Here is a 19,126-nt window from a genome sequence, read left to right as displayed (position 1 = left end):
ACTAGAGACTGAAGCTCGTCTTAGGTGAAGCTCTAGCTCTCTTCAGCCATCTGGGACCAGGCAGCCAGGACACTTTATTTGCTGTGGGCACTTTGTTTCAAGAATTCTGTTAGTCAAGCCAGCACAGGGCAGTGAGGATTCCGCACAGATGACACTGGCTGGGGCGGCTGCAGCCTGAGGCGGGGGTGGGGGGCGGGGGCAGGTGACACCGGTCTTGGCTCAGTGTGGAACATGAGCCCTGGGCCCAGGGCAAGGTGGCTGTGCTCCAGAGTTCTCTCAAGGGGTGTGTTTCCTTCTCCCTTAGAAACAAGGCTGGGGCATGAGGGAATCCTCCCCACCTCCCCTGTCGGGCAGGCTTTCCCATTTACCCATTTAAGGTGTGGCCTTGAGGTCCCTGGTTTTATATGGTTGACAGTGGTGCTGGAGGTGGTGTGTCTCTGATCTAGCCTTCTGCCCAACCTGGCCCCAGGCTTTGTCGCTTGTCCCTTTTATACGTGTGGCCATGGAAACCCAGGCTCAGGGACACCAGAGCTGAGCAAATCCCTCCAGGGATGCGGCAGCCACGGGAATGGCTGGGAACGTGGCCTGAGGGAAGGCTGTCCCCCCTGCAGGACCTTCTGAAGGCTGCTGGAGTAAACTCCCACACACTGAGTTTATTACGTCCCACAGGTTGATCACGTCACAGTTCTGAGGTCAGGCATCTGCTACGGGGTTCACTGGGGTAAGATCAAGGTGCTAGCAGGGCTGTGCCCTTCCTGAACCTCCAGGGGAGGATCTGCGTTCTGGCTGTTTCCAGCTTGTAGAGGATGCCCACATTCCTTGGCTTGTGGCCCCTTCCTCACTGTGGCCTTCAGCATCCGCAGTGGCCAACCGAATTCTCGCATCCCCTCACTCTGACCCCTCTGCTTCCCTCTCTGCCTCTGAGAACCCTGGGGACAACGGAGGGAGGGCCCACCTGTATAATCCCAGGGACTCTCACACCTCAAAGTCAGCAGATTAACAGGCTTGACTCTGCTCTGCAAGTAAATGAACATACCCGCAGGTTGTGGAGGACATCTTTGGGGGATGGTCTCCTGGCCGCCATATTCCTCGAGTACAAATAACACCTTTGGACCGTTTATGGGAGAAGGCAAGGTCTCCTCGGGGATGACCCCTCGACCTGCTTCCCTCCAGGCCCTGGACTCTCGAGGAAGAGAAAGGGGAGCAAGACTACAAAGACCAGCAATCGACTTCCCAAGGGAACAGATGCCACCGCTCTGGAAAGCACACAGCTAACTTCAGGTCACCCTTCCAAAGCCGCACCACCCAGTGCTGTGGGGCACAGCTAGGGCCAGAGGTGGCCCTGCTTCAGTGATGCTGTTGGAGGAAGGTCAGAAAAGTCCACAGAGAGATTAATTGCCATGTGTCCCAAGCTGGCCCCGTTCAGTGGCTGGAGTCCTGTTCAGGCTCCCTGCCTGTGTTTCTGGGGGATTCGATGGATATTGATTTGAATTTCTCCTCTCAAGGGTCAGCTAGGCTGAAAGCTGGACCTCCCACAATGCCACTCCACTCCCATAAACTTAGACTGTCACAGTCCGCTGACTGCTGAGTCATGATTTCAGAAAAGCCAGAAGAGCAAATTTCCCTACCTCCTCCTGCCCCCAGAGCTCTGAACTTTCTGTTGTTGTTTTTAGTCTGTAAGTCATGTCTGACTCTTTGTGACCCCTTGGACTGTAGTCTGCCAGGTTCCTCTGTCCATGGAACTTCCCAGGCAAGAATACTGGGGTGGGCTGCCATTTCCTTCTCCAGGGGATCTTCCCGACCCAGGGGTCAAACCTGCATCCCCTGCACTGCAGGCGGATTCTTTACTGCTGAACCACCTGGGAAGTCCCACGTTAACAGTCACCAGTAAAGACAGTATTGATACAAGCATCTCAAGGTTGAACAAATAGGTGTAAATAAACCCGGCTCCTAATCGCCTGGTGCTGATTCTCTTCCACTTTTCCTCACTAGAAACAGAAGTACTTTAGCTATAAAATAGAGCTTCAGGTCTCAGTAGAACGTTTTGACTATAAACCCAGTGCAAAAATAATGTTATATGCCAATGAACTAGTAAATTGCTCCTCCTGGGGCTCTCCCCTGATGGGAAAGCCACAGAACCAGATGTCTGGCTGTGCCCGCCCTGGTGCAGCTCCCGGTGCCCCTCCTCCCGCCCGCTTCCGCCTCTGCCTTGTCGCTGGGGGGCCGAGCCGGCCGCACATCCCTGCCCTGATCCATCTCAGCAGCTGCTCACTGCTCTCCTGGCTTCCGGTCCTTTCACTCCCCTCCACTTTCTGCTGTGTAGCCAGAGCAATCCCTCTAGAACTCAGATCCGGAGTCTCAGTCCTGCCTGTGCTGCTCCACTGTTCTCAGGAAGAGGCCCCCTGCCCCAAACCTGGCTGGACCCCTTCCTCTGGGCCCACGTCCCCAAAGTGGCTTTTTGGAACAGCCTGGAACCCTTGAGTACTTCCTTGCCTTCCTGGGTGCCCTCCTCCCTGTCTACCCGGGAAGTTTTTCTTCTCGTTGAGTCACCCTTGTCAACCCGCTGAGTCATTGAGTCCAAGCACTTTCTGTTTGCTCTGTGTCTGGATCCTCCACCTCACACGCTCAGCGAAGTCTGGCCCATATCTGCTCACATAGCTCCGTTGACGGGGAGCTCACTCCTGTAGAAGGCAGCTCCAGGCACCTCTGGCGACTCATTGCTGAGAACAAGCTTCTCTGCATGGGATGAGGGGAGCTCCCCCCCATTAGCCTCTGCCTGCAGCCATGACAAAGCCCAACCCCTTCCGTGGCCAGTCCTGGAGACCTGCAAGGCCAGAATCCACAATCACCACCCTAGGCCTTCCCCTTTCTAATCTCTTAACATCCCAAGTTCCCCATGTGTCAAGTCCCCCTGTTTTCTTTCTCTGCTCCCCGAAGAATAAAGATGTCCCCAAACCTCCTGGTTTCCCTCCTGTGTGGGTCCCTTCCCCATCCTGGCCATGGAGTGGACCCTGAAAGCACTCCCTGAATGCCTGCCTTCCTTCCAGGTTTCTAGGACAAATGACAATTCCCTGAGCAAGGACTAATTGCTACAGATGGGTGCTGAATCATCACCTCCTTCATTCCAGAGACTATTTCTGTTAATGCAGCCTGAGGTTGCATTAATCTCCTTTGGCAGCCACATCCGGCTATGAACTCGCCCTGAGTGGCTGGTTAGGCTCTCCTATACCTCCCCATACCCTCACCGTGCTGGTACTCCCCTAGGGTGGGACTTTGGAATTCTCCCTGTGAACCTGGGTATGTTAGCAACTATAGAGCATGAATTAAGACACTCACTTCCAGGCATGTGTGCATGCATGCTCAGTCATGTCCATTTCTTTGTGACCCCCATGGACTGTAACCTGCCAGGCTTCTCTGTCCATGATACTTCCCAGGCAAGAATACTGGATGGAATGGGTTGACATCCCCTCATCCAGGGGATCTTCCTGACTTCAGGGATAGAGCCCACGCCTCCTGCACTGGCAAGCAGATTCTTCTGCCACTGAGCCATGCAGGAAGCCCTCCACTTCCGGGCATTTTACCTCTAATTCTACAAATAATCCTGCAAAGGAAGTGCAAGCAGACCTCCTTTTATCACGCTTCTCTTTATTATTCCAAACACTGCTTTTTACAAATTGAAGGTTGGTGGCAACCCTGTGTTGGAGCAAGTCCACTGGCAATGTTTTTCCAATAGCTTTCTTTTAAAATTAAGGTATGTATGTTCATTGTTTGCTCAGACATACTGCTATTGCACACTTAACAGACTTGCAGTGCAGCATAAACATAACTTTTACATGTACTAGGAAGCTGAAACATTTGAGTGACTTGCACTGTGATACCCGCTCTGCTGCGGTGGCCCCAAACCCGAAATCTCTCTGAGGTCTGCCTGCACTTGCCTCCCTTCCTCCCATTCTCTCGAACATTAACAAGTTTCTTTTTTAAATTAAAAAGATTAAATTATGGTAAAATACAATCACATATAATACACCATCTTAATCATTTTTAAGTATGGATTTTATAGTAGTGTTAAGCATGTTCGCATTGCTGGGCAACCATCTCTAAAACTTTTTATCTTGCAGAACTGAAAGCCTGACCCTATTAAACACTATAATTCCCCATTCCCCCAGCCCCTGATACCCACCCTTCTATTGTCTCTATGAATTTGATGACTGTGGGGACCTCATATTGGAGAAGGCAATAGCACCCCACTCCAGTACTCTGGAAAATGCCATGGACGGAGGAGCCTGGTGGGCTGCAGTCCATGGGATCACTGAGAGTCGGACATGACTGAGTGACTTCACTTTCACTTTCCACTTTCATGCATTGGAGAAGGAAATGGCAACCCACTCCAGTGTTCTTGCGTGGAGAATCCCAGGGATGGGGGAGCCTTGTGGGCTGCCGTCTATGGGGTCGCACAGAGTCGGACACGACTGAAGCAATTTAGCAGCAGCAGTAGCAGCAACAGCAGGGACCTCATATAGGAGGAATCATATAGTATTTGTTTTCTTTTTGTGTGTGACTGGATTAATTTTCCTTGGCATAAGGTCTGCCAAGTTCATCCTTTTCTTTTCTTTTTTAAAGAAATATAAGCAGTGAAGAGACTTATCCAAGGCCACACAGCCAGGAAGTACCGAGTTGGGACCTGAGCAAACTGCCACCTTGGAAGCGGCACCTTCTGCAGGGTCCTGCCTGGCACCTCCAAGGACCCATAGCCACCCAGGGCCTTCGGCATTTTGAGAAAAGTGTCACCTCTGCCAAATATGCTTAGTACCTGCAGACTAATTAGAACCTGAGCACTTGATATGCACAGAATTGGGTTATCTAACAAACCAGAACTTACCCCAGAGTGCCTTCAGAAGGGGCGCTGGCCCAGGATTGGCCAGGGGGAGAGAGTGGATGGGTGGAAATTTGAGGAATGTGAATGACAGTCCTGTGACAGGGAAGCTTAACAAGTATGGTCTCTGCAAAGTTGAGCGGTGCTACTTGAATAAGAACAAAGGGGCCAAAGTAAATTAGTTTATAGTAAATTAAGGTAAATAAATGCTTAGGCACCTTTGTGAACTGGAGCAGAAGTAGTGCTTTAGGGCACGGAGTGGAATGGGTGTTTTTGAGAATTTGAAAGAAAGGCAAAATGAGTCCTTGGACTCCAGCCCTGTTTCTGAGTGTGGTGAAGCGCGTAGGTTCCAGGCCTGACTCTACAACAGACCGGCTGCTGACCTCAGTTTGCTTATTTGTAAAATGGGAGTCATAACCACACTGATCTTGGTGGAAACCGGTGAGGTTTAAAGGGCTCGGTTCATGTGAAGTGCTCAGAACAGAGCCAGGCACAAGACAAGTTACTCAAGAATGGTCAGCTCTTCTCCTTGTGACCAGCAAAGTTGCCACACAAACACGCTACCTGGGACTTCCCTGGCAGTCTAGTGCTTAAAACTCTGCACTTCTGATGCAGGGAACATGGGTTCGATCCCTGGTCAGGGAACTAAGATCTCATATGATGTGTGGTATGGCCAGTAAGTAAATACATTTAATTGAATTACTTTAAAGATGCTACCTGGGGTGATGCAGTCCAGGTGGCTCTACTGAGCACCCGACATGGATCAGGCCTAGGACCCTCAGAAAGGAGAAAGGAACCCAGACGCCCCATGACCGTTCTCCTGCATAAACTGGCTGTCACATTTCAGTCAGAGTTCAGAGTATTTTCATGAGCTAAAGATCAAACAGGGACGCTCTTTCCTGAATGTCTGCCAAGGGGTTAGGAATGCCAGCTGGGAGGCAGTCACGCTGTGGGACCCTCAAAAGGCAGAGAGCTGAGACTGCAGATTCGAGAAGGATTTTCATCCTCTTGGGGCTACTCTAAGCTTCCCTGTGTGTGGGGCGGCCCAGCTGTAGAACTGGGGCTGAGAAACCTAACCCAGCTCTGGCTGCTTCTCTCCACTAAAAAATAGACTAGAATAAAATAAAACAAGGAGACCCCTTCCTTTTCAAAGCAGTAACACCATTTGCTGAAGCAAAATGTTTTCCTCTTCTGCAGAGTTCTTGGGGAAGGGCTGGGCTCGGCAGGGTGGCAGCTCCGTATTTACAGCCATGGGATGTGTGCGTGCGTGCCTGCCAAGTCTCTTCAGTTGTGCCCGAGTCTTTGTGACCCCATGGACTGTAGCCCATCAGGCTCCTCTGCCCACTGGGTTCTCCAGGCAAGAACATTGGAGTGGGTTGCCATGTCCTCCTCAAGAGGATCTTCTCGACCCAGGGACCGAACCCGTGTCTCTTACGTCTCCTGCATTGGCAGGTGGGTTCTTTGCAACTAGCACTGCCTGGGAAGCCCTGTTTTTAGGGTACTGGGTGCCTATTCTGTGTGGGACACAGTGCTGGGGGTGCTTTCCACAAAGCACTGTGACGACTAAGAATCAGCTGAGAGGGCCCGTTGGCTGGAAGCCTTCTCCAGAGAAAGTGGCTCAACCCATTAGAAGGTGGAGGCACAGACTTTGCTGTAGGGTTAATGTGTTGGTATAAACTCTGCTGCATAACAGCTGTCACGGGAACAGTGTAGAGACTTAAGAGATGGATGAAGGAAGAGAAAAAGCATCACCATGGGATGCCTGGGATGCAGGGACCATATCAGAGACTTTCCCAAGGAAATCACACCTGGGACTTCTTGTGTAGAGCTCATGGCATCAGAAAAAGCATCAGCTTTGATAGGTGTATGTGAAAAATACAAGACTAACTGGCTTCCTGACTTAGAGAGAAGCCTCTTCCATGAGGACAGAAAGGGCTATGCTTTTGTGATTTTATGTCCGGAGCCATCAAACATCCTACCTGGTTTGCTCTTTCAAGGTCCGTCATGATCATTTCAATTTCGTCGGCCCTGGGGAGGTGAGAGGGAGAGAGCAGGTTAGTCAATGGGTGAGGCAGGCTCAGGGGCCACCACTGTTCCCAACTTGGCAGCATGGCCCATGGGAACACAGGCCAGGCCAGTGTCGGGGTGGGGGGCCTGCAGACCTGCGAGGGGACACTGATGCCTGCTGGAAGGAGGTGGGCTTACGTCGAGGGAAAGAGCCGGCGTGCTCCTGGGGGGCACCCAGTCTCCCTGGGGAGACAGTGGCTCCTGCCGAGAGAGCCCTGAACAGAGCCCTGAACAGAGAGCTCTGGAGAAAGAGAGGAGTCAGAGATGGATCCTCCTTGGCGGAGGGAATCAGGAAGGTCTCTGAGGAGGTGATGTGGGAGCTGGGTTTTGAAGGATGAGTAGAAGTTTGCCAGGACTGAGAGAACCATGGACAGGTGGGGGAGGTGGGGAGAGGCTGGGGATGCAGGATGGGGGCTCTGCTGGCGGCACCCCGAACCAGCTGAGTCACCGCCACACCCCACCTCCGAGCCTGCTCACACACAGGGAGTTGCCAGGTGCTTTTTTTTTCTCCCCCCTGTTCTGAAAGTCCTTTCTTGAGTAATTTGAAGGCACATATATGTTTCCAACATACAACATCATGAGAGAGAGAGGAACCATGCTCAGAGTTCTACTGAGAAGGACAATTCCAAAAGTTTGTCGCAGGTTTGAACAGAACTCCCAGGGGAGTCGCTGCCCCAGACAGGTCCCAATGGTGGCCCCAGCGAGGAGGTCAAGGTCAAGACTGCTACCTGTGAGAGGTTCAGTACCCTCTGTGAAAGGGGATGGAACATACAGCACAGGCCTCCTCGGCTGGGGCTGCCTCACTCCATGCCCTGTGGGGACCTGCAGGACTCAGGCCCACCCCTCCCCGCTGGACGGCTTGCCTGCTGGCCTCCCTTGGCTGTCCTTCTGCATCGAGGCTCTTGGCCCCCATCCACAGACCTCTGCTCCAACTTGTCTCACCACATATGGACCCCTGTGTAGCCTGGACCTATACTGCCTGTCCCGTCACCCTCCACCTCTGGGAACCTCGTCTCCTACTTTCACCCCTCCCCCAACCCTGCCGGTGGCGCCATCTCAGGAGGCAGCACAGTCTCCCCACCAGTATATGTCTCCTCCACCCTCATCCCTGCTGGCACAGGGCTTGGTGTTAAGCCAATGGTCAGGGTCCTGAATGCAGCTGGTCCCTCCAGTGATGGGCTGGTCAGCCAGTCTACCCGCTGGGGCAGGTCGGGGCGCCCAGACAGGCTGACTCCAGGGTTCTTCTGTTCTTCAAACCTGCTTCTCTGGTCCTAACCACCCACCCTCATTCTCTGGTCCTAACCGCTTACCCTTAATACAGAGAGTGGGACGAGCCACTCAGGCCTTGGCTGGTCTGTTTTAGCTATCTGCTGCATCGTGTGTTCCCTCCTGCGGCCCTGAGGCTTTCCCAGCCTTTAGGCATGCCCTGCGATTCCAGGCAATCTCATCAACTCTCGGCAGCCTGAACAAGGTATCAGACTCTGGTGATCAGGTTCACAGATCATGGTATCTGTTTGAAACAGTATGCTGCTTTCAGACTCATCAGAGAAAAGTCTGAAACACCTCATCAAATGGTCTGGTTAAATGAAGCTATTTTTAGGGCAACTTGGTGAAGGAGGCAGTGTCTCTAAGACAAACACTCAAACTGGGGCCCCGCAGGGAAATGCTGGGGGCTAGGGGTAGGCTTGGGGTGGCTTCAATTGTGAAACATCTCCTCGCACCATTTCAAAAAGAAACCTTAAGGATATTAGAGAGAAACTGCCGTGACTCCGGAGGGTAAAACCATCATGGAAAGTGTTAAGATCTGCTAGTGGCAGAAAAGGGGACTTGATGGTCAGAACGGAAACCTGTCTAGACCCCCTGCTGATGGAGCACAGACTTCATTGTGTATGTGAGACAATGAAAAGTCAGCAACCTTCTCCTAAGGCAAATCACTACTTTTAAATGCAGCTTTGAACTTAAATCAGTTATTCACTACTTATTCACCAAGTCCAGATCCACGCGGCCACTCACCCACCCCGCCAGCTGCTGGCATCATTTGGACACTCACTCACTTGGTCCATGCATGTTTCGAGACACCTACAAGCTCCCTGGCCACAGGACAGGTGCGGGCAGATGTGGCTCCTGTAAAGTCTGCCAGGGCTGCGTTTACAAGAGGCAGACAGAAACGCTTGGCTACTGAGCACCCGAAATAAGACCTCCAGGGGCCCTGTCTCCCTTCTCTCTGGAGCATGCTGGGGAGCTGGTGGCTGCAGGACCCAGCAGGTGGATGGGGAACGGCCGGGGCTGGGGGAGCAGAGATCCTGAGCACCGGCCTCAGGAAGGGTTTCCTGAATTTCTCCTGTTGTATCTTCATGAGCCCCTTCCTCTTTAATTCTGGCTAAATTATCTCCGTTATTTAGATAGTCTTCTGCTCAGTTTGGCTCTCCCATTATCTGGCTACTGTCGGCACACCCCTTTCCACCCTTCATGTTGTCCAAACTTTCCCTCCATTTGCTGTGTCCTATTTTGCAGCCATGAAATTAAAAGACGCTTACTCCTTGGAAGAAAAGTTATGACCAACCTAGATAGTATATTCAAAAGCAGAGACATTACTTTGCCAACTAAGGGCCATCTAGTCAAGGCTATGGTTTTTCCTGTGGTCATGTATGGATGTGAGAGTTGAACTGTGAAGAAGGCTGAGCGCCGAAGAACTGATGCTTTTGAACCGTGGTGTTGGAGAAGACTCTTGGGAGTCCCTCGGACTGCAAGGAGATCCAACCAGTCCATTCTGAAGGAGATCAACCCTGGGATCTCTTTGGAAGGACTGATGCTGAAGCTGAAACTCCAGTACTTTGGCCACCTCAGGCGAAGAGTTGACTCATTGGAAAAGACTCTGATGCTGGGAGGGATTGGGGGCAGGAGAAGAAGGTGACGACCAAGGATGAGATGGCTGGATGGCATCATGGACTCGATGGACATGAGTCTGAGTGAACTCTGGGAGATGGCGATGGACAGGGAGGCCTGGCGTGCTGTGATTCATGGGGTCGCAAAGAGTCAGACACGACTGAGCGACTGAACTGAACTGATGCCAAAGAATGCTCAAACTACCGCATAATTGCACTCATCTCACATGCTAGTAAAGTAATGCTCAAAATTCTCCAAGCTAGGCTTCAGCAATACGTGAACCATGAACTTCCTGATGTTCAAGCTGGTTTTAGAAAAGGCAGAGGAACCAGAGATCAAATTGCCAACATCCGCTGGATCATGGAAAAAGAAAGAGAGCTCCAGAAGAACATCTATCTCTGCTTTATTGACTATGCCAAAGCCTTTGACTGTGTGGATCACAATAAACTGTGGAAAATTCTGAAAGAGATGGGAATACCAGACCACCTCACCTGCCCTTTGAGAAATCTGTATGCAGGCCAGGAAGCAACAGTTAGAACTGGACATGGAACAAAACACTGGTTCCAAATAGGAAAAGGAGTACATCAAGGCTGTATATTGTCACCCTGCTTATTTAACTTCTATGTAGAGTACATCATGAGAAATGCTGGACTGGAAGAAACACAAGCTGGAATCAAGACTGCTGGGAGAAATATCAATAACCTCAGATATGCAGATGACACCACCCTTATGGCAGGAAGAGAAGAGGAACTAAAAAGCCTCTTGATGAAAGTGAAAGAGGAGAGTGAAAAAGTTGGCTTAAAGCTCAACATTCGGAAAACGAAGATCATGGCATCCGGTCCCATCACTCCATGGAAAATAGTGGAAACAGTGTCAGACTTTATTTTTTTGGGCTCCAAAATCACGGCAGATGGTGACTGCAGCCATGAAATTAAAAGATGCTTACTCCTTGGAAGAAAAGTTATGACCAACCTAGATAGCATATTCAAAAGCAGAGACATTACTTTGCCGACTAAGGCCCGTCTAGTCAAGGCTATGGTTTTTCCAGTGGTCATGTATGCATGTGACAGTTGGACTGTGAAGAAGGCTGAGCGCTGAAGAATTGATGCTTTTGAACTGTGGTGTTGGAGAAGACTCTTGGGAGTCCCTTGGACTGCAAGGAGATCCAACCAGTCCATTCTGAAGGAGATCAACCCTGGGATTTCTTTGGAAGGAATGATGCTAAAGCTGAAACTCCAGTACTTTGGCCACCTCATGCAAAGAGTTGACTCATTGGAAAAGACTTTGATGCTGTGGGGGATTGGGGGCAGGAGAAGAAGGGGATGACCGAGGATGAGATGGCTGGATGGCATCACTGACTCAATAGACGCGAGTCTGAGTGAACTCTGGGAGATGGTGATGGACAGGGAGGCCTGGCGTGCTGCGATTCATGGGGTCGCAAAGAGTCGGACACAACTGAGCGACTGAACTGAACTGAACTGAACTGATCCTCTCCTGCCCCTCTGGACAGCTCTTCAGCTTGATCCCCTGTACCTGTGCTCAGCCTGGGATCCATCTCTTCTCTGTTTCCTTGGTTTAGTTTTTCTGTCTCTCATACCTGTCATTCCCACTCCATTATTAAATTATTCCTTGTGTTTTGCTTTATGTTTCCTCGAGTGTATTTTTTACACGTATTTCATATGACAGGCCCATCTGATTGCCTTCCAGAGAGGAGTGCCCTCTTCTGGGGCCTTGTTTTTCTTGGGGTTACCAGCTACTCTTTCTGGCAGTGTACACAGGGAGGTGGGGCGCATAGAGAGGTAGGCCTGCTGTGTATTTCTCAGGATGAATCAAAAAAAGACACACAGCAATGTTCAATGCATTTTGCTGAGTGAAGGAAGGACAGGCAGGGAATGACGCTAGGTCTCCAGAATAAACTGATAGGGCCTTTCCACCAGGAAAACTCTTTGGCCAGAGCTGCACCTTGCTTTCTTTCCTTTTTCTTTCTTTCATTCCTTCCTTCCTTTCTCCATGCTGTGTGGCTTGCAGGATCTTAGTTCTCTGACTAGGGATCAAACCTATGCCTCCTGCAGAGGAAGCCTGAAGTCCTAACCACTGGACCTTCAGGAAATTCCAAGGGCTTCGCCTTTAATTCTCAGCATTAGGAGGAGGTGATCCTCCTGTTAAAATGCCCCAACTTCTGTTCTGGAGATTAAGGGTAGAAATGTGACTGTCTGGGGACCCACACTCACTTATTTTTAATCCACCCCTCACTCCTTGACTGGCCACTGCCATTGGCCATGGGGTCAGGACAAGGTCAAACACAGGCTTGGGCTAGGAAAGAGAGGTATTCTCAGCGATCTGGCTTCACATAGAGGTTGGGTCGGCAAAGCTGGGACCTGTGGGGTCTGGGAAGTGATATCCAGATCCAGCCAGATTTAGGGGCCTGGGGGGGCCTGAGTGCCTCCTAGGTGAATGGTTTTGTTTGGTCATTACAATACCTAATACCCAGAAAACAATGTATCATCTCTGAAAGATTTCAAGTCACTGATTAAAAAAAAATTAGCCACATTTAAACAGGAAGGTGTCTTTTTGGCATTCTGCAGTGATCCCTGGAAATGAATTTCAAGTTTTTCCATCTTCTCGTCAGTTTAACTTTGGTTACTAGGCAACTGCTAAACTGACCAAAATATTGAATGTGATAACAAGTGCGGTCCTTACCTTTCATTATGAGAGCAGGTCTCGTATTTCCAGAGCTTTCAGATGATAATGCCAACACTGAGCCCTGCTGTTCCAGGGCCAGGGAATTCAACACCAGCTCCCCTGAAGACAGCAGGGCCCAGGGGAGCTAGATGGGACCAGAGCCACAGGAGACAGTGCTAAGAACCAGAGATGCAGTGGGCAAGGAAAAGTTCAGATGATTACTATAGAAGTCTGTAGGCTCAGTGATGCACCTTTCCAAGGGGGCATGCTTTTTAAAAGGTGAGATGAAAAACACAACCCACTGGGTACCAAAACGTGATCAGGGCTCCTGGAGACGTGAAGTGCAGCCCTTGGCGCTGGCAGATTTGTCAATGCTGGTCGAATCTTGTAACTTGTCTGCCACCGAGTCGGTACAACCCACTCCTTGCCAAGCTGCTGCTGCCCCCCTCCCTCCCCAACAACATGAATCCTACCAGACAAACTGCCCTCAGTAAGTAACATGAAAGTGCCCAGGGGTTAAAAAAGCAACTGGAAACGTTATCTGAAAAGAACAGTTATGAATTAGATGGCATGTGCTCTCACAGCAGGGCGGTCAACAATATTCTGGCGGGGGGGGGGGGTTCCTTCTTTTTGTTTCGCAGGCCCAACTACCACGTCAGTGGGTTGGAGCTGGAGCCTGACGTTAGTCTAAAATCATTTATTTTCCAAAGTCCATAATAACTGCACATTATTGTTTGCTCAGCAAAACTATTTATTATAAAGATTACGTTCTCTCACCTTTTTACGAGCTGACAAAACAGCTTTCACTGAACTATTAACTGGAGCAGCATTGTGCTCTGCTCTGGCTTCAGACTGCGGATCCTTTCAGCTTGGCCTGGAACATGCAGTTTCATTCAATCAGTTCCCCACAGATCATTCCAGGGTAGTCTCTGGGCTGGCACATGATTTTTTATGAGGAACTTGAAAGGACACAGTCAAGGCTGACGGTAGGGAAATCATATCCACGATGGAAACCCTGTGTTTCCTTTCACACTAGTCTCCCGAGTGCTGAGGGATGGCACCAGGGCAAGGGTGGAGCATATTAATCCCAAACAAACCTGCAACTTCAGGAGCTATTTAAGCAAAGTGAATCTACAAGGCAGTTGAAAAAGCATCCGGGGCGAACTTTAAAGATCAGTGTATTTTCTTGGATCCAGGTCAAGAGCCTCAATTCTAGATTGTAAAGTTCTTAGGCATCAAAAGAAGAAATATCTGGGACTTCCCTGGCAGTCTGGGGGGTAGGACCCTTTGCTTTCACTGAAGAGAGGAAGGTTCAATCCCTGGTGGGGGAACTAAGATCTTGCAAGCTGTGTGACGCAGTCAAAAAAACAAAACAATAAAAGAAAAACAAAAGAAGAAGAAATATCTAAAGATCCATTCTCCCTGATTTAAAAACAAGCAAAAAGTTCCAGTATGCTTGGTAAAGTGAATGTTTGCCCCACCCAGTGGATGCTATATCTGCCACCTGGCCCATCAGGAAGGCAGGTCAGTCTCCAGACCTGGCTCCCAGCACAAAGGGGCAGAGGAACCCAGAAGCAGGGCTTGCTGGACCGCATGCAATAAGAACTGGTGGGAAAACAAAGAGGAGGAGGAGCCAGAGGGCCAGGGATGAGGAGGTGTCTTGGCTATAGGGCTGGAATCGCCTTAATGGGGGTTGAGGGTCTTCAGAAAAAGGGCCTCTTCCTCCTGCACATAGGCACACAGGTGGGACTTGGTCTCAGGAGAGGAAAGGCTGGTCTGAGTCCAGTGTGACAGGCAGGGCAAGGCTGCACAGGAAGGAGGTGGCACCAGCCTGAGGCCCAGGGGTGTGAGTGGAGTTGGGGAAGCTTGCCCTCAGTGATGCTTACAGAGCACCTACTATGTGCCACGTCCGATGGGGAAACAAACATCCTGGGTTGGTAGTGCACAGGGCACTGACATTCACCTTACTGGGACCACAGGGATGGACGCCATACATCCCAGGAGTTCAAAGACAGGAGACCCTGTTACTGCCTGCTCAGGTGGGTGCAGGGAAGTAAAGACACCAGGGAATTTGGGTCCAGGACAGCCCAGAAGGAGGGACAGCAGGCTTTGCAAACAGGAGGAGAGAGGCTCTTGGAGGAGAGGACCTCTGGTCTGCAACCTGAAGGAGGCAGAGAACAGCGGGCAGAGGGAGGCACAACCAGACTAAACCAGAGACTGAACCAGACCGAACCAGAGACTGAACCAGACCACACGGGGTGGGAGTCCATCAAGCTTGTGTTTCCATGGCAACCACCCCAACCATATCATGAGGCCAGCCTCTTCCTGCCCCTTCTATGCCTCCTATTTCTTTCTCTCATGACAGCAGAGCACAGACACATAGCTAGGGTGACAGTTGGGACCCTTGCCTAATGTCAGATGGTGGCTGACATCACAGGTGAGGCCTCCACTGGTTTACCACCAAACGCTTTGCTCATTTTGGGCTTTAAATACATGTGTTTGTATTTTGTTAACGCGACAGCCAACTGTTCATATTTTATTAAGACTTTTTAATAAAAGAAGGACACTGATTTTATTAAGTACCTTTTAAGCATTTATGAAGCTAATTAGAAGGTTCTTCTCTGACTCGCTAAAATGGTGAATTATACTGACAGTCACTTGCCCCCTATTTGGTTGTGGATATTAAGCACTTCACACGCTCCTGAGTTCTATTTGCTAATATTTTATTGAGTATTTTTCCCCATAAATATTTATAAGTGAGACTGGCCTCTGATTTCTTTTGTCTCCTCTTTGTCAGGTAAAGTCATACAAAGTACTTTGAAAGCATTTCTTTCTTTTTGTAGACAGAGTGAGCCATCACAGTTTTGACAATATTATTCTCAAAAAACCTGAGCCCACATTCCACCCATTGGTCTCAACATGTTGCCTGGCAGGCGAGCCCCCGGCCGCCTCCTGCTCCAGGGGCAGAGTTCACAGCCAGTGTGCCTTAAGCAGTGTGATGGGCTGGCGAGCTGCTCCCCAGCGCCCTCCCTCCCAGTGTCCTCTGGGCCAGGACCCCTGGGGGCCACCTCTCATCAACACCTCGGCTCCTTTTCCAGTTTCATTTCCCGCTTGTCCAGCCATCCAGACAAAGAGGCCCAAGTGCACAACTGCTCCCTCAGCGCCGCTGAGGTGGGGCCGAGGCTTTAGTCTGCGAGTGACATGCATTCTGTGCACATTTCCTTTTGTGGCTCAATCGACAAACGCTCTTGTGGGTTCTCTAGCCTTATTCTGTTCCTTAGAGCCACCATGCTTGTCCGCACAGCTGTCCCTGCTGCTGAGCTCCACATGCTGCTGCTGTCGCCATCTAGGCCTTGGCTCCAGGGCCCACTGTCTTCTGAGGGTCTCCTGGCAGCCCTGCTCCCCGTCATCTGCTCATTTATTTTTATTGCACTTATTTCTGCCTCTGAGTACCTTGTTCAGATACTGATGGCTTGTTTATTTGCGGCCGTGATCCCAGAGAACACAGCAGGCGCTCCCTAAATCCTGGCTGATGAATGACGCAGACCTACGATGCCTTCACTTCCTCGAGTCCACCCTGCATGTGACAGGCAACAACTCACTGGCTGGGATTCTAAACAGCAGAAAGTGGAGGGCTGTTTTGCCAAGTTGTAAATATGACTTTCAAGGAAAGAGTCTGTAAGTTGTTTTGGCAGAAGGAAAATACTTAGTTTTTCTGACCACTTTTCGTAGCCCTTGAAAGAGGAGGCAAACACTCTCCCTGGAAGAAAAAGTATCTATAGACCCGGGTTCTTGGGAGCATGAGTTGCCAGAGGGCAGGGCTGTTGGCTCATCTCCCTGTTGCTCCCCGTTGCTCCCCGTTACTCCCCGTCCCTCCTGGGGCCCACAGAGCTGGGTACAAACAGGACTCGACACGGATTGGCTGGGGAGGTGGGAGAAGAAAGCATCCTTTGTGGAAGGGTTTTCTTGACAACCCTGGCTGTATGATGGGTCCTGTCTCTCATTTTCCACCCGGGTTAGGCCGCCTCTGCTTTGGGGTGAAACTACCTGGCATCCATTCAAGCCTCTAGTCAAACGTGTCACCCCAGAGTGGACCCTCCCTCTCTGATCAAGTCGAGGTCTGGGCAGAAAAACAGTTGTAGAGCTTGACCGCTATGTCAGACCCTCAGGAAACAGTGGTTTTTACTCTCGTTGCAAATAAAACTGTATCAAGAGACAGTTAAACGGCCAGAAGGTCACCTCTGCTTGTTCAGAAATTAACCACAATTTGTTCCTTCTGATGACTGTTATATTTAAATGTCAGTGATACAAGTAATGATTAAAATCAATTTTGGTGAAGCCTCATCAATACCAAATGGGAAGGAAATTTCCCTTCTGGCCCTACTATTTAACTGACTTGCTTACACGAAATAATTTAAATAAATCCTCCTTTAGTTTAATCTGAGTCACTCCCCGAAGTACAACCTGCTATGATCAGAAACTGCCTGTGACCATCACCCAGGCTCAGTCCTCGCAGGGTAGAGCCCCGGGGACAGCCATGGCTGGAGAATTAGCTCACGAGACTGCTGCTCCTGAGGTCGTGGAAGCCTCTTGGGATAAGCATCTGGATTAACTTCAGATGCCTCTTGCCATTTCTCTCACATTCTCTGAAACTGTGGCTCTAAAAGCCAGGAGGAGCAGTCTGGTGTGAAAATCCTTTTCTTCCCTTAAATCAAGTGCCAGGGGTCACAAGTAGGATGGAGTGATGACACCGTGGGCTAGAGTCACCAGAATGCGGCTGGCATGGCAGGCAGACAGGCCAGACTCCCTCCCACCGCCTCCTGGTCCTTTGACCTTGGGCAGATCTGGGAGCGTGACAGTCATCTGCCTGGGAGGAATAGCGTGGCCTTTGCCAAAGAAACTGGCACAAGGACGAAATAAGAATATTGATGGAGGGTAAAAAGAAAACTTCATAAACCCACGCACACACTCATTATTATTGTTGTACATGAAAATCAGGATCTTTCTTTTCTGGTCACAGCTAATTTTCAACACCCAAGACAACAGATTATAATCACAACTGCCTAGGAAGTAGGTTTTGCCCCCAAACTCCAGTCTAAATCTTATCAGACCTCTGGGTTCAACTACAAACTTGCAGGGATGAGAGGACAGAGGAACAAGCTAAACTACATCTGAAACAAGACAGAGATTGTGGGAAACTCTTCAGGGCAAGTAAGCTGGTTTCTCTTTCAAACAGGTTGAAAGGAAAAGAAAAAGAGATGGATCAATAAAAATGGATGAGACTTAAAAGATATACCAACCAATTGCAATGTGTGGGTCTTAATTTGGATCCTGAGTCAAAACAACTTAAACATTTTCATGTATAATGTTTAGGGGTAATTAGAAATTTAAGTATTGATGATATAAAGAAGTTAATTTCTGATGTGATAATAGTGTGCATGCTCAGTTGCGTCTTGACTGTTTGTGGCCTCATGGACTGTAGCCTGCCAGGCTCTGCTGTCCATGGAATTCTCCAGACAAGAATACTGGAGTGGGTTGCCATTTCCTCCTCCAGGAGCTCTTCATGACCCAAGGATTGAACCCACATCTCTTGCATCTCCTGCACTGGCAGAAGGATTCTTTACAACTGGACCACCTATGATAATAGTATGGTGGCTATATTAAAGAATAAGAGTCCTGAATGCGAGGCTCTACAGGCCAAACCATCTAGAGGTGAAGGGAAAAGATTCTGGAAGAAGCTTCAAGATAAAATGGCAGTAATGACAGGTGGGCCAGGAAAGCACAGCTGGAATTGTCCAGTAGGCACCTAGGGGTTCTGTCCTCTACTGTATGTCAGAAATTGAACATAATAACAAGCAAACAAACAAAAAACCAAAATTATAAGGTGATTAAAAAAGCACAGACCATCACAGTAGTTTAGTGTCTCTCCATTATAACTTGTCAACTATAAAGTCGGTAGGCTGTTGACCACCGTTGGCACAGAAATGAGGTGACCAGAAGGCCCGTGCAGAGACAGGCAGGATGCTAGGAGTGGCCCCTGGGAAAGAATACAGATGAGGAGTACTTTGCTAGTTTTAGTCAAGTCAGTTACCTCTTAGTATCTCGGTTAACTTCATCAAAGGGAAGGAAAAACGGTGTGTATGAAAGGCACACTTTTGCATGGAGAACGTGATTGAAAAATCATCCATGAGTATCTCTCTTTGATACAGAGTAAGTGGATTCTGGAGGGGACACAGGAATCCCAACCTTCCTCCCTCCAGGAAAGGGGCTCCCAGCAGCCGCCTCCACGTGGGATCTGGAGGGAGCCGAGGCCCCCACCCTGAGCACCAGGTCCCCCAGGGGACCCAGAGTGCTGTTTCTTTCCTCCAGATGTTTAAGAAGTAGGTCTTTTTGGTGGTTGGAGCATGGCCTGCCCCATGTGAGCTTTCACACTTTCAGAGCCCCCTTTCAGATTTTTCTTTTCCCTGTTGGCCTGACCTGTAAGCACTCTGCCTTGGGCTGACAGGTGCCCCTGATCCTGTGCATCGTACCATCTCCCGAGGGCACAGGGGACGTGCCACCACTGCAGGTGGACAGGAGGATGCTGCTTGGATTTCACAGGTGGGGAAACTGAGGGTG

General features: G+C 49.9%; 1 protein-coding gene across 6 annotated transcripts in view; it reads right to left on the bottom strand.

Annotated features, from left to right (window-relative positions):
• Window positions 1-19,126, bottom strand: part of CUX1 (cut like homeobox 1) — a 349,582-nt gene that overhangs the window by 95,958 nt on the left and 234,498 nt on the right. For all 6 annotated transcript variants that reach the window (XM_068968697.1, XM_068968698.1, XM_068968701.1 and 3 more), the window contains one exon: window positions 6,853-6,901. In XM_068968697.1, the coding sequence (XP_068824798.1) occupies window positions 6,853-6,901 (49 nt within the window). The remainder of the gene's footprint in view (window positions 1-6,852; window positions 6,902-19,126) is intronic.

Source organism: Capricornis sumatraensis, chromosome 3 (genome assembly GCF_032405125.1).
Source record: "Capricornis sumatraensis isolate serow.1 chromosome 3, serow.2, whole genome shotgun sequence".
Lineage (NCBI taxonomy): Eukaryota > Metazoa > Chordata > Mammalia > Artiodactyla > Bovidae > Capricornis > Capricornis sumatraensis.
This window is presented reverse-complemented; position numbering and strand designations above follow the sequence as displayed.